Consider the following 15156-nt stretch of genomic DNA (forward strand, 5'->3'; position numbering starts at 1 on the left):
AGGCCATGGCAGAATGAGTCAGCTGCTAGAGGAGGCCATGGCAGAATGAGTCAGCTCCTAGAGGAGGACATGGCAGAATGAGTCAGCTCCTAGAGGAGGACATGGCAGAATGAGTCAGCTCCTAGAGGAGGACATGGCAGAATGAGTCAGCTCCTAGAGGAGGACATGGCAGAATGAGTCAGCTCCACACACCTAGAGGAGGACATGGCAGAATGAGTCAGCTCCTCACACCTAGAGGAGGACATGGCAGAATGAGTCAGCTCCTAGAGGAGGACATGGCAGAATGAGTCAGCTCCTAGAGGAGGACATGGCAGAATGAGTCAGCTCAGCACACCTAGAGGAGGACATGGCAGAATGAGTCAGCTCCACACACCTAGAGGAGGACATGGCAGAATGAGTCAGCTCCTCACACCTAGAGGAGGACATGGCAGAATGAGTCAGCTCCTAGAGGAGGACATGGCAGAATGAGTCAGCTCCACACACCTAGAGGAGGACATGGCAGAATGAGTCAGCTCCTAGAGGAGGACATGGCAGAATGAGCCAGCTCCTAGAGGAGGACAGGCGGAATGAGTCAGCTCCGCACACCTAGAGGAGGACATTGCAGAATGAGTCAGCTCCTAGAGGAGGACATGGCAGAATGAGTCAGCTCCTCACACCTAGAGGAGGAAAGGCAGAATGAGTCAGCTCCTAGAGGAGGACATGGCAGAATGAGTCAGCTCCTAGAGGAGGACATGGCAGAATGAGTCAGCTCCTAGAGGAGGACAAGGCAGAATGAGTCAGCTCCACACACCTAGAGGAGGACATGGCAGAATGAGTCAGCTCCTAGAGGAGGACATGGCAGAATAAGTCAGCTCCTAGAGGAGGACAGGCGGAATGAGTCAGCTCCGCACACCTAGAGGAGGACATTGCAGAATGAGTCAGCTCCTAGAGGAGGACATGGCAGAATGAGTCAGCTCCTCACACCTAGAGGAGGAAAGGCAGAATGAGTCAGCTCCTAGAGGAGGACAGGCGGAATGAGTCAGCTCCGCACACCTAGAGGAGGACATTGCAGAATGAGTCAGCTCCTAGAGGAGGACATGGCAGAATGAGTCAGCTCCTCACACCTAGAGGAGGAAAGGCAGAATGAGTCAGCTCCTAGAGGAGGACATGGCAGAATGAGTCAGCTCCTAGAGGAGGACATGGCAGAATGAGTCAGCTCCTAGAGGAGGACAGGCAGAATGAGTCGGCTCCTAGAGGAGGACATGGCAGAATGAGTCAGCTCCACACACCTAGAGGAAGACAGGCAGAATGAGTCAGCTCCTCACATTTAGAGGAGGAAAGGCAGAATGAGTCAGCTCCTCACACCTAGAGGAGGACAGGCAGAATGAGTCAGCTCCTAGAGGAGGACAGGAGAATGAGTCAGCTCCTCACATCTATAGCAGGACAGGCCGAATGAGTCAGCTCCTCACTCCTAGAGGAGGACAGGCTGAATAAGTCAGCTCCTAGAGGAGGACAGGAGAATGAGTCAGCTCCACACACCTAGAGGAGGACATTGCAGAATGAGTCAGCTCCTAGAGGAGGACATGGCAGAATGAGTCAGCTCCACACACCTAGAGGAGGACAGGCAGAATGACTCAGCTCCTAGGGGATGACAGGCAGAATGAGTCAGCTCCTCACATCTAGAGGAGGACAGGCAGAATGACTCAGCTCCTGGAGGATGACAGGCAGAATGAGTCAGCTCCTCACACCTAGAGGAGGACATGGCAGAATGACTCAGCTCCTAGAGGATGACAGGCAGAATGAGTCAGCTCCTAGGGGATGACAGGCAGAATGAGTCAGCTCCTAGGGGATGACAGGCAGAATGAGTCAGCTCCTAGAGGAGGACATGGCAGAATGAGTCAGCTCCTAGAGGAGGACATGGCAGAATGAGTCAGCTCCTAGAGGAGGACATGGCAGAATGAGTCAGCTCCTAGAGGAGGACATGGCAGAATGAGTCAGCTCCTAGAGGAGGACATGGCAGAATGAGTCAGCTCCTAGAGGAGGACATGGCAGAATGAGTCAGCTCCTCACACCTAGAGGAGGACATGGCAGAATGAGTCAGCTCCTCACATCTAGAGGAGGACATGGCAGAATGAGTCAGCTCCTAGAGGAGGACAGGCGGAATGAGTCAGCTCCTAGGGGATGACAGGCAGAATGAGTCAGCTCCTAGAGGAGGACATGGCAGAATGAGTCAGCTCCTAGAGGAGGACATGGCAGAATGAGTCAGCTCCTAGAGGAGGACATGGCAGAATGAGTCAGCTCCTAGAGGAGGACATGGCAGAATGAGTCAGCTCCTAGAGGAGGACATGGCAGAATGAGTCAGCTCCTCACACCTAGAGGAGGACATGGCAGAATGAGTCAGCTCCTCACATCTAGAGGAGGACATGGCAGAATGAGTCAGCTCCTAGAGGAGGACATGGCAGAATGAGTCAGCTCCTAGAGGAGGACATGGCAGAATGAGTCAGCTCCTAGAGGAGGACATGGCAGAATGAGTCAGCTCCTAGAGGAGGACATGGCAGAATGAGTCAGCTCCGCACACCTAGAGGAGGACATTGCAGAATGAGTCAGCTCCTCCAGAGGAGGACATGGCAGAATGAGTCAGCTCCTCACACCTAGAGGAGGACAAGGCAGAATGAGTCAGCTCCTAGAGGAGGACATGGCAGAATGAGTCAGCTCCTAGAGGAGGACATGGCAGAATGAGTCAGCTCCTAGAGGAGGACAAGGCAGAATGAGTCAGCTCCACACACCTAGAGGAGGACATGGCAGAATGAGTCAGCTCCTAGAGGAGGACATGGCAGAATGAGTCAGCTCCTAGAGGAGGACAGGCGGAATGAGTCAGCTCCGCACACCTAGAGGAGGACATTGCAGAATGAGTCAGCTCCTAGAGGAGGACATGGCAGAATGAGTCAGCTCCTCACACCTAGAGGAGGACAAGGCAGAATGAGTCAGCTCCTAGAGGAGGACATGGCAGAATGAGTCAGCTCCTAGAGGAGGACATGGCAGAATGAGTCAGCTCCTAGAGGAGGACAGGCAGAATGAGTCGGCTCCTAGAGGAGGACATGGCAGAATGAGTCAGCTCCACACACCTAGAGGAGGACAGGCAGAATGAGTCAGCTCCTCACATTTAGAGGAGGAAAGGCAGAATGAGTCAGCTCCTCACACCTAGAGGAGGACAGGCAGAATGAGTCAGCTCCTAGAGGAGGACAGGAGAATGAGTCAGCTCCTCACATCTATAGCAGGACAGGCCGAATGAGTCAGCTCCTCACTCCTAGAGGAGGACAGGCTGAATAAGTCAGCTCCTAGAGGAGGACAGGAGAATGAGTCAGCTCCACACACCTAGAGGAGGACATTGCAGAATGAGTCAGCTCCTAGAGGAGGACATGGCAGAATGAGTCAGCTCCACACACCTAGAGGAGGACAGGCAGAATGACTCAGCTCCTAGGGGATGACAGGCAGAATGAGTCAGCTCCTCACATCTAGAGGAGGACAGGCAGAATGACTCAGCTCCTGGAGGATGACAGGCAGAATGAGTCAGCTCCTCACACCTAGAGGAGGACATGGCAGAATGACTCAGCTCCTAGAGGATGACAGGCAGAATGAGTCAGCTCCTAGGGGATGACAGGCAGAATGAGTCAGCTCCTAGGGGATGACAGGCAGAATGAGTCAGCTCCTAGAGGAGGACATGGCAGAATGAGTCAGCTCCTAGAGGAGGACATGGCAGAATGAGTCAGCTCCTAGAGGAGGACATGGCAGAATGAGTCAGCTCCTAGAGGAGGACATGGCAGAAAGAGTCAGCTCCTAGAGGAGGACATGGCAGAATGAGTCAGCTCCTAGAGGAGGACATGGCAGAATGAGTCAGCTCCTCACACCTAGAGGAGGACATGGCAGAATGAGTCAGCTCCTCACATCTAGAGGAGGACATGGCAGAATGAGTCAGCTCCTAGAGGAGGACAGGCGGAATGAGTCAGCTCCTAGGGGATGACAGGCAGAATGAGTCAGCTCCTAGAGGAGGACATGGCAGAATGAGTCAGCTCCTAGAGGAGGACATGGCAGAATGAGTCAGCTCCTAGAGGAGGACATGGCAGAATGAGTCAGCTCCTAGAGGAGGACATGGCAGAATGAGTCAGCTCCTAGAGGAGGACATGGCAGAATGAGTCAGCTCCTCACACCTAGAGGAGGACATGGCAGAATGAGTCAGCTCCTCACATCTAGAGGAGGACATGGCAGAATGAGTCAGCTCCTAGAGGAGGACATGGCAGAATGAGTCAGCTCCTAGAGGAGGACATGGCAGAATGAGTCAGCTCCTAGAGGAGGACATGGCAGAATGAGTCAGCTCCTAGAGGAGGACATGGCAGAATGAGTCAGCTCCTAGGGGATGACAGGCAGAATGAGTCAGCTCCTAGGGGATGACAGGCAGAATGAGTCAGCTCCACACACCTAGAGGAGGACAAGCAGAATGAGTCAGCTCCTCACACCTAGAGGAGGACAAGCAGAATGAGTCAGCTCCACACACCTAGAGGAAGACAGGCAGAATGAGTCAGCTCCACACACCTAGAGGATGACAGGCAGAATGAGTCAGCTCCTAGGGGATGACAGGCAGAATGAGTCAGCTCCTCACATTTAGAGGATGACAGGCAGAATGAGTCAGCTCCTCACACCTAGAGGAGGACAGGCAGAATGAGTCAGCTCCTCACACCTAGAGGAGGACATGGCAGAATGAGTCAGCTCCTAGAGGAGGACATGGCAGAATGAGTCAGCTCCTAGAGGAGGACATGGCAGAAAGAGTCAGCTCCTCACACCTAGAGGAGGACATGGCAGAATGAGTCAGCTCCACACACCTAGAGGAGGACATAGCAGAATGAGTCAGCTCCTAGAGGAGGACATGGCAGAATGAGTCAGCTCCTCACACCTAGAGGAGGACATGGCAGAATGAGTCAGCTCCTAGAGGAGGACATGGCAGAATGAGTCAGCTCCTAGAGGAGGACAGGCGGAATGAGTCAGCTCCGCACACCTAGAGGAGGACATTGCAGAATGAGTCAGCTCCTAGAGGAGGACATGGCAGAATGAGTCAGCTCCTCACACCTAGAGGAGGAAAGGCAGAATGAGTCAGCTCCTAGAGGAGGACATGGCAGAATGAGTCAGCTCCTAGAGGAGGACATGGCAGAATGAGTCAGCTCCTAGAGGAGGACATGGCAGAATGAGTCAGCTCCTAGAGGAGGACATGGCAGAATGAGTCGGCTCCTAGAGGAGGACATGGCAGAATGAGTCAGCTCCACACACCTAGAGGAGGACAGGCAGAATGAGTCAGCTCCTCACATCTAGAGGAGGACAGGCAGAATGAGTCAGCTCCTCACACCTAGAGGAGGACAGGCAGAATGAGTCAGCTCCTAGAGGAGGACAGGAGAATGAGTCAGCTCCTCACACCTAGAGGAGGACAGGCAGAATGAGTCAGCTCCTAGAGGAGGACATGGCAGAATGAGTCAGCTCCTAGAGGAGGACATGGCAGAATGAGTCAGCTCCTAGGGGATGACAGGCAGAATGAGTCAGCTCCACACACCTAGAGGAGGACAAGCAGAATGAGTCAGCTCCTCACACCTAGAGGAGGACAAGCAGAATGAGTCAGCTCCACACACCTAGAGGAAGACAGGCAGAATGAGTCAGCTCCACACACCTAGAGGATGACAGGCAGAATGAGTCAGCTCCTAGGGGATGACAGGCAGAATGAGTCAGCTCCTCACATTTAGAGGATGACAGGCAGAATGAGTCAGCTCCTCACACCTAGAGGAGGACAGGCAGAATGAGTCAGCTCCTCACACCTAGAGGAGGACATGGCAGAATGAGTCAGCTCCTAGAGGAGGACATGGCAGAATGAGTCAGCTCCTAGAGGAGGACAAGGCAGAATGAGTCAGCTCCACACACCTAGAGGAGGACATGGCAGAATGAGTCAGCTCCTAGAGGAGGACATGGCAGAATGAGTCAGCTCCTAGAGGAGGACAGGCGGAATGAGTCAGCTCCGCACACCTAGAGGAGGACATTGCAGAATGAGTCAGCTCCTAGAGGAGGACATGGCAGAATGAGTCAGCTCCTCACACCTAGAGGAGGAAAGGCAGAATGAGTCAGCTCCTAGAGGAGGACATGGCAGAATGAGTCAGCTCCTAGAGGAGGACATGGCAGAATGAGTCAGCTCCTAGAGGAGGACATGGCAGAATGAGTCAGCTCCTAGAGGAGGACAGGCAGAATGAGTCGGCTCCTAGAGGAGGACATGGCAGAATGAGTCAGCTCCACACACCTAGAGGAGGACAGGCAGAATGAGTCAGCTCCTCACATTTAGAAGAGGAAAGGCAGAATGAGTCAGCTCCTCACACCTAGAGGAGGACAGGCAGAATGAGTCAGCTCCTAGAGGAGGACAGGAGAATGAGTCAGTTCCTCACATCTATAGCAGGACAGGCCGAATGAGTCAGCTCCTCACTCCTAGAGGAGGACAGGCTGAATAAGTCAGCTCCTAGAGGAGGACAGGAGAATGAGTCAGCTCCACACACCTAGAGGAGGACATTGCAGAATGAGTCAGCTCCTAGAGGAGGACATGGCAGAATGAGTCAGCTCCACACACCTAGAGGAGGACAGGCAGAATGACTCAGCTCCTAGGGGATGACAGGCAGAATGAGTCAGCTCCTCACATCTAGAGGAGGACAGGCAGAATGACTCAGCTCCTGGAGGATGACAGGCAGAATGAGTCAGCTCCTCACACCTAGAGGAGGACATGGCAGAATGACTCAGCTCCTAGAGGATGACAGGCAGAATGAGTCAGCTCCTAGGGGATGACAGGCAGAATGAGTCAGCTCCTAGGGGATGACAGGCAGAATGAGTCAGCTCCTAGAGGAGGACATGGCAGAATGAGTCAGCTCCTAGAGGAGGACATGGCAGAATGAGTCAGCTCCTAGAGGAGGACATGGCAGAATGAGTCAGCTCCTAGAGGAGGACATGGCAGAATGAGTCAGCTCCTAGAGGAGGACATGGCAGAATGAGTCAGCTCCTCACACCTAGAGGAGGACATGGCAGAATGAGTCAGCTCCTCACATCTAGAGGAGGACATGGCAGAATGAGTCAGCTCCTAGAGGAGGACATGGCAGAATGAGTCAGCTCCTAGAGGAGGACATGGCAGAATGAGTCAGCTCCTAGAGGAGGACATGGCAGAATGAGTCAGCTCCTAGAGGAGGACATGGCAGAATGAGTCAGCTCCTAGGGGATGACAGGCAGAATGAGTCAGCTCCTAGGGGATGACAGGCAGAATGAGTCAGCTCCACACACCTAGAGGAGGACAAGCAGAATGAGTCAGCTCCTCACACCTAGAGGAGGACAAGCAGAATGAGTCAGCTCCACACACCTAGAGGAAGACAGGCAGAATGAGTCAGCTCCACACACCTAGAGGATGACAGGCAGAATGAGTCAGCTCCTAGGGGATGACAGGCAGAATGAGTCAGCTCCTCACATTTAGAGGATGACAGGCAGAATGAGTCAGCTCCTCACACCTAGAGGAGGACAGGCAGAATGAGTCAGCTCCTCACACCTAGAGGAGGACATGGCAGAATGAGTCAGCTCCTAGAGGAGGACATGGCAGAATGAGTCAGCTCCTAGAGGAGGACATGGCAGAAAGAGTCAGCTCCTCACACCTAGAGGAGGACATGGCAGAATGAGTCAGCTCCACACACCTAGAGGAGGACATAGCAGAATGAGTCAGCTCCTAGAGGAGGACATGGCAGAATGAGTCAGCTCCTCACACCTAGAGGAGGACATGGCAGAATGAGTCAGCTCCTAGAGGAGGACAGGCGGAATGAGTCAGCTGCTAGAGGAGGACATGGCAGAATGAGTCAGCTCCTAGAGGAGGACATGGCAGAATGAGTCAGCTCCTCACACCTAGAGGAGGAAAGGCAGAATGAGTCAGCTCCTAGAGGAGGACACGGCAGAATGAGTCAGCTCCTAGAGGAGGACATGGCAGAATGAGTCAGCTCCTAGAGGAGGACATGGCAGAATGAGTCAGCTCCTAGAGGAGGACAGGCAGAATGAGTCGGCTCCTAGAGGAGGACATGACAGAATGAGTCAGCTCCACACACCTAGAGGAGGACATGGCAGAATGAGTCAGCTCCTCACACCTAGAGGAGGACATAGAAGAATGAGTCAGCTCCACACACCTAGAGGAGGACAGGCAGAATGAGTCAGCTCCTCACACCTAGAGGAGGACATGGCAGAATGAGTCAGCTCCTCACACCTAGAGGAGGACATGGCAGAATGAGTCAGCTCCTAGAGGAGGACAGGAGAATGAGTCAGCTCCTCACACCTAGAGGAAGACAGGCTGAATAAGTCAGCTCCTAGAGGAGGACAGGAGAATGAGTCAGCTCCTAGGGGATGACAGGCAGAATGAGTCAACTCCTCACATCTAGAGGAGGACAGGCAGAATGACTCAGCTCCTAGGGGATGACAGGCAGAATGAGTCAACTCCACACACCTAGAGGACAGGCAGAATGACTCAGTTCCTAGGGGATGACAGGCAGAATGAGTCAACTCCTCACATCTAGAGGAGGACAGGCAGAATGACTCAGCTCCTAGAGGATGACAGGCAGAATGAGTCAACTCCTAGGGGATGACAGGCAGAATGAGTCAGCTCCACACACCTAGAGGAGGACATGGCAGAATGAGTCAGCTCCACACACCTAGAGGAGGACATGGCAGAATGAGTCAGCTCCTCACTCCTAGAGGAGGACAAGCAGAATGAGTCTGCTCATAGAGGAGGACATGGCAGAATGAGTCAGCTCCTAGCGGAGGACATGGCAGAATGAGTCAGCTCCTAGAGGAGGACATGGCAGAATGAGTCAGCTCCTCACACCTAGAGGAAGACAGGCAGAATGAGTCAGCTCCTCACATCTAGAGGAGGACATGGCAGAATGAGTCAGCTCCTCACACCTAGAGGAGGACATGGCAGAATGAGTCAGCTCCTAGAGGAGGACATGGCAGAATGAGTCAGCTCCTAGAGGAGGACATGGCAGAATGAGTCAGCTCCTAGAGGAGGACATGGCAGAATGAGTCAGCTCCACACACCTAGAGGAAGACAGGCAGAATGAGCAACCAGTGAATAAGGTGACTTCTCCTGTTGCTCAATCTATAATTTAGAAATGATTATTGATATTGTTATATAGGAACTGATTGCAGTCTGAGGGGATCTGCAACAGAAATAACACTCACTCATCTGATGAATTAAAGCTATTGAGGTACGTCTGTTGTCACTGCCATTGTTTACACAGTTGCAACTAATCGTGTTATCAAGAGTAGTAGGTTAAGGCCCAGTTCTCTGTGACATTTTAGAGACACATTTGCATCCTCTAAGCCCACGCACACACTCATGAAGAAGTTTCACTTTCACTTTCCCACACACACACACACACACACACACACACACACACACACACACACACACACACACACACACACACACACACACACACACACACACACACACACACACACACACACACACACACACACACACACACACAAAGGAGAATGAACATTGAGAGAGAATTGACATTGACCAAGGAAAAGAAGAATAAGAACAAAAATAAATACATTTGGACTGGAATTTACAAAAATAATAATTAAAGGTTAAATATGTTAAATGTTGAAGGGTGAAAGCATTGGGAAATGTACCAAGGGAGATAGTAAAGGATGATTGAAGCAATGCAGTTAAATGGTTAACAATGTTATAATGATGTTTTCTTTAAGGTATGATGCATATAGACTATGTTAAACCTTAGAGGAACAAGGCCTTAGGAGGTTGATAATGAAAGTTTACAGTATAATGTTGTTTGCTTTAAGGTATGATGCATATAGACTATGTTTGTTAAGCTTAGAGGAACAAGGCCTTAGGGCGTGTAGGAGGTTGATAATGAAAGGTTACAATGTTGAAATGATGAAAGGTTTAAGTTGGTGAAGGTTTAAGTTGGTGAAGGTTTAAGTTGGTGAAGGTTTAAGTTGGTGAAGGTTTAAGATGTAATGGGAGTTAAGACGTTGGGTTGGGGTAGCATTATAATGGAGCCAAGTAGGCAATGGTAATGTTTTAAAAGTTAACGATAATGGAATGTACTAAATGGTGCTCGCTTGCATTGGAAATTCCCTGGTCAGAGCGACCAGGAGGAGGCATCCTGTCAAGGCGGGCATATTGCGAAAGGTAACATCCTGCCTAACTGGGTGTTAACCACTGAATGCGTCATCGGAGTAGGTGTAAACCACAATGAGAAAGGAAGATGGAGGGTATAAGGGGGGGCATGATAGAAGAACCTGTCGACTGCTGGAAGAATATTTTTATTGTAGCTTTTTTAGCTTAAAGTATATTTAATTTTTTCCTCCTATATTTTTTATTATACTTATATTTACATTTTTATTATATGCAGTTAAAGTAAAATTCTAAGAGGAATCCTTAAGAATACCGAATTGATATGAAAGAAGTCTCAAGGTATTGCTCTCCTGAGGTAGAGTACCTCATGATAAGCTGTAGACCACACTATCTACCAAGAGTTCTCATCTATATAATGCGTAGCCGTCCATTTACCACCGCAGACCGATGCTGGCTAAGACCGCACTCAACAAGATGTATAAGGCCATAAGCAAACAAGAAAATGCTCATCCAGAAGTGGCGCTCCTAGTGGCCGAGGACTTTAATGCTGGCAAACTTAAATCCATTTCACCTCATTTCTACCAGCACGTCACATGTGCAACCAGAGGGAAAAAAACTCTAGATCACCTTTACTCCACACACAAAGACGCGTGCACCCTCAATTTGGCAAATCTGACCATAACTCTATCCTCTTGATTCCTGCTTACAAGCAAAAACTAAAGCAGGAAGCACTGGTGATTCGCTCAATACTGAAGTTGTCAGATGACGTGGATGCTACACTACAGGACTGTTTTGCTACTACAGACTGGAATATGCTCCGGGTTTCATCCAATGGCATTGAGGAGTATACCACCTCAGTCACCGGCTTCATCAATAAGTGCATCGACGACGTCGTCCCCACAGTGACGGTACATACATATTCCAACCACAAGCCATGGATTACAGGCAACATCCGCATCGAGCTAAATACTAGAGCTGCCACTTTCGAGGAGCGGGACACAAATCTGGACGCTTATAAGAAATCCTGCTACGCCCTCAGACGATCCATCAAACAGGCAAAGCGTCAATACAGGATTAAGGTTGAATCCTACTACACTGGCTCTGATGCTTGTCGGATTTGGCAGGCCTTGAAAACTATTACGGACTACAAAGGGAAAGCGAGTCGCGAGCTGCCCAGTGACGCGAGCCTATCAGACAAGCTAAATGGCTTTTATGCTCGCTTTGAGGCAAGCAACACTGAAGCATGCATGAGAGCACCAGCTGTTCCAGACGACTGTGTGATCATGTTCTCCGTTGCCGATGTGAGCAAGACCTTTAACCTGTTAGGGCTAGGGGGCAGCATTTGCACGTCTGGATAAAAAAAATGTACCCGATTTAATCTGGTTACTAATCCTACCCAGTAACTAGAATATGCATATACTTATTATATATGGATAGAAAACACTCTAAAGTTTCTAAAACTGTTTGAATGGTGTCTGTGAGTATAACAGAACTCATTTGGCAGGCAAAACCCTGAGACATTTTCTGACAGGAAGTGGATACCTGATGTGTTGTATTACCTTTAAACCTATCCCATTGAAAAACACAGGGGCTGAGGAATATTTTGGCACTTCTTATTGCTTCCACTAGATGTCACCAGCCTTTACAAAGTGTTTTGAGTCTTCTGGAGGGAGATCTGACCGAACAAGAGCCATGGAACGATGATGTCCCATTAGACACCTGGCGCGCGAGTTCATGTTGGGTACCCTCGTTCCAATACGTTATAAAAGAGTATGCATTCGTCCACCTTGAATATTATTCATGTTCTGGTTAAAAAAGGCCCTAATGATTTATGCTATACAACGTTTGACATGTTTGAACGAACGTAAATATATTTTTTCCCCTCGTTCATGACGAGAAGTCCGGCTGGCTTAGATCATGTGCTAACATGACGGAGATTTTTGGACATAAATGATGAGCTTTTTTGAACAAAACTACATTCGTTATGGACCTGTGATACCTGGAAGTGACATCTGATGAAGAGAATCAAAGGTAATGGATTATTTACATAGTATTTTCGATTTTAGATCTCCCCAACATGACGTCTAGTCTGTATCGCAACGCGTATTTTTCTGGGCGCAGTGCTCAGATTATTGCAAAGTGTGATTTCCCAGTAAGGTTATTTTTAAATCTGGCAAGTTGATTGCGTTCAAGAGATGTAAATCTATAATTCTTTAAATGACAATATAATATTTTACCAATGTTTTCTAATTCTAATTATTTAATTTGTGACGCTGACTTGACTGCCGGTTATTGGAGGGAAACGATTTCCTCAACATCAATGCCATAGTAAAACGCTGTTTTTGGATATAAATATGAACTTGATAGAACTAAAAATGCATGCATTGTCTAACATAATGTCCTAGGAGTGTCATCTGATGGAGATTGTAAAAGGTTAGTGCATCATTTTAGCTGGTTTTATGGTTTTGGTTACCCTGTCTTTGAATTGACAAAACATTACACACAACTCTTGTAAATGTACTGTCCTAACATACTCTAAATTTATGCTTTCGCCGTAAAACCTTTTTGAAATCGTAAAACGTGGTTAGATTAAGGAGATGTTTATCTTTCAAAGGGTGTAAAATAGTTGTATGTTTGAAAAATTTGAATTTTGACATTTATTTGGATTCAAATTTGCCGCTCTTGAAATGCACCTGCTGTTGATGGAGTGCACCACGGGTGGCACGCTAGCGTCCCACCTAGCCCATAGAGGTTAAGCAGGTCAACATTCACAAAGCCGCGGGGCCAGACAGATTACCAGGACTTGTACTCAAAGCATGTGTGGACCAACTGGCAAGTGTCTTCACTGACATTTTCAACCTCTCCCTGACCGAGTCTGTAATATCTACACGTTTCAAGCAGACCACCATAGTCCCTGTGCCCAAGGAAGCGACGGTAACCTGCCTAAATTATTACCGCCCCGTAGCACTCATGTCGGTAGCCATGAAATGCTTTGAAAGACAGGTCATGGCTCACATCAACACCATCATTCTGGAAATCCTAGACCCACTCCAATTCGCATACCGCTCCAACAGATCCACAGACGACACAATCTCAATCGCACTCCACACTTCCCTTTCCCACCTGGACAAAAGGAACACCTACGTGAGAATGCTGTTCATTGACTACAGCTAAGCATTCAACATCATCATGCCCACAAAGCTCATCACTAAACTAAGGACCCTGGGACTAAACACCACCCTCTGCAACTGGATCCTTGACTTCCTGACGGGCCGCCCCCAGGTGGTAAGGGTAGGCAACAACACATCTGCCACGCTGATCCTTAACACTGGGGCCCCTCAGGGCTACGTGCTTAGTCCCCTCCTGTACTCCCTGTTCACTCACGACACAACAGCCTATTTGGAGGAGGTCAGAGACAACAACCTCTCTCTCCATGTGAGCAAGACAAAGGAGCTGATCGTGGACTACAGGAAAAGGCGGGCCGAACAGGCCGCCATTAACATCGACGGGCTGTAGTAAGGCGCTACAGAGGGTAGTGCGTACGGCCCAATAAATCACTGGGGCCAAGCTTCCTGCCATCCAGGACCTATATACACATGTGACAAATACAATTTGATTTGATAGAAGCATGTTTTAGACAACGTCTGAGGGGGGAGCCAAAAAACTGTTGATAGAGTTGTAGATGGACCGTTTGTCTTGTTATTAAATATGTCAAATGAAACTGTAATAGACCCCCCAAAAATATTTTATTGGCATAGCAATAAGTGTTTAGTAGAGGGCACTGAAGGTGTCTATCAATTCAATGTACTGTTGATGGTTACCTATCATTGATTGGTGATATTGATTGATTTGTGATTCTTTTATGCCTGTTTCTGAAATGTTGAAAAAATCTGCTTTATTGTTCTGAAACTGTCATCAAAGAGTCATACAAGTGCATGACGTTTTACTCTTTCTGAAATAGACAGGATTCATTTAGCATCTGGTTAACTAGCCTATCGGGGACCAGATATCGATGACCAGATATCGGGGACCCGAGTTGCTGGTATAAAGTAATCTAACCTGAGGGACTCGACTTCGGGGATAGCCCACTCTACTGTAAGGCCATTAATGTTGAGTTTGAGGAACAGTCCCTAGCTCTATCCTGGCTCAGTGGTAAGGCAGAGCGGCATCTATCAGATCTGTAGGGGCAAGAAATAACCTTGACCTTAACACTGATAGCAACAACAACCACAGCAGAGAAATTGGCTGTGTCTATAGCTGTCGCAATAGAGAGACAGACAGGTAGACAGAGGTTGTTTCCTATGACTCTGGTCCTGGAGTTCTGCAAAGCCTTCCAGAACCAGGAACGACGCGCCCTGTGTGAGAAGCACCATAAGGGAGTCTTACGCGGTGGTCTTGCCGATGTCCTGGACACTCTGCAGGGGGTCGATGGTGTCGGGGCAGCGGAGGATGCAGGGGGCGAACACGATGGCTAGGGCATTGGCCGACATACGGTTGGTGTCTTCCTGAAGGGTGATCCTGGAAGACCACACACACACAAACACACACACGTCAGAGGGGGGGGGGGGGGGGGGGTCGCAAAAAAACTATTGAAAACTGTCAAATAGTTTATTCAATGTCAAAACTGGTGGATGCCAACTTCCCTCCACCCTTCTCCCACACTGCCCGTCATGGATTTAGAAGCATTGGTGTATCATTGACTGGAGGGAGTTTGTGCACACTTTGGGAGAAGGGTGGAGAATTGGGACGCAGCCAGTGAGTGGACATCCTGTTTCCCATGGGACCCCTCACCTGACCAGGTGGAAGATGAGGCGCTCCAGGGTACTCAGGTGGGTTCTGCTGAGCAGGTCGATCACAGAGTACACCCCTCGGATCACCTCCTTCTTGTCTGGCTGGCCTGCATGGGGGACACACCACCAAAGAAATACAATTACTTCCTGCTTTTACTTCCTGCTTCACTCCTATTGGGGACA

General features: G+C 49.4%; 1 protein-coding gene across 1 annotated transcript in view; it reads right to left on the bottom strand.

Annotated features, from left to right (window-relative positions):
• The window catches only part of LOC106584683 (unconventional myosin-IXAb), a 307526-nt gene that overhangs the window by 19106 nt on the left and 273264 nt on the right, over positions 1 to 15156 (bottom strand). Inside the window, exons 36-37 of the mRNA XM_082968258.1 lie at positions 14975 to 15080; positions 14570 to 14701 (exon numbers count right to left, since the gene is read on the bottom strand). Coding sequence (XP_082824384.1) covers positions 14570 to 14701; positions 14975 to 15080 — 238 coding nt within the window. The remainder of the gene's footprint in view (positions 1 to 14569; positions 14702 to 14974; positions 15081 to 15156) is intronic.

The sequence above is a fragment of the Salmo salar genome, chromosome 23 (assembly GCF_965601325.2).
Source record: "Salmo salar chromosome 23, fSalSal1, whole genome shotgun sequence".
In the NCBI taxonomy this organism is placed as follows: domain Eukaryota; kingdom Metazoa; phylum Chordata; class Actinopteri; order Salmoniformes; family Salmonidae; genus Salmo; species Salmo salar.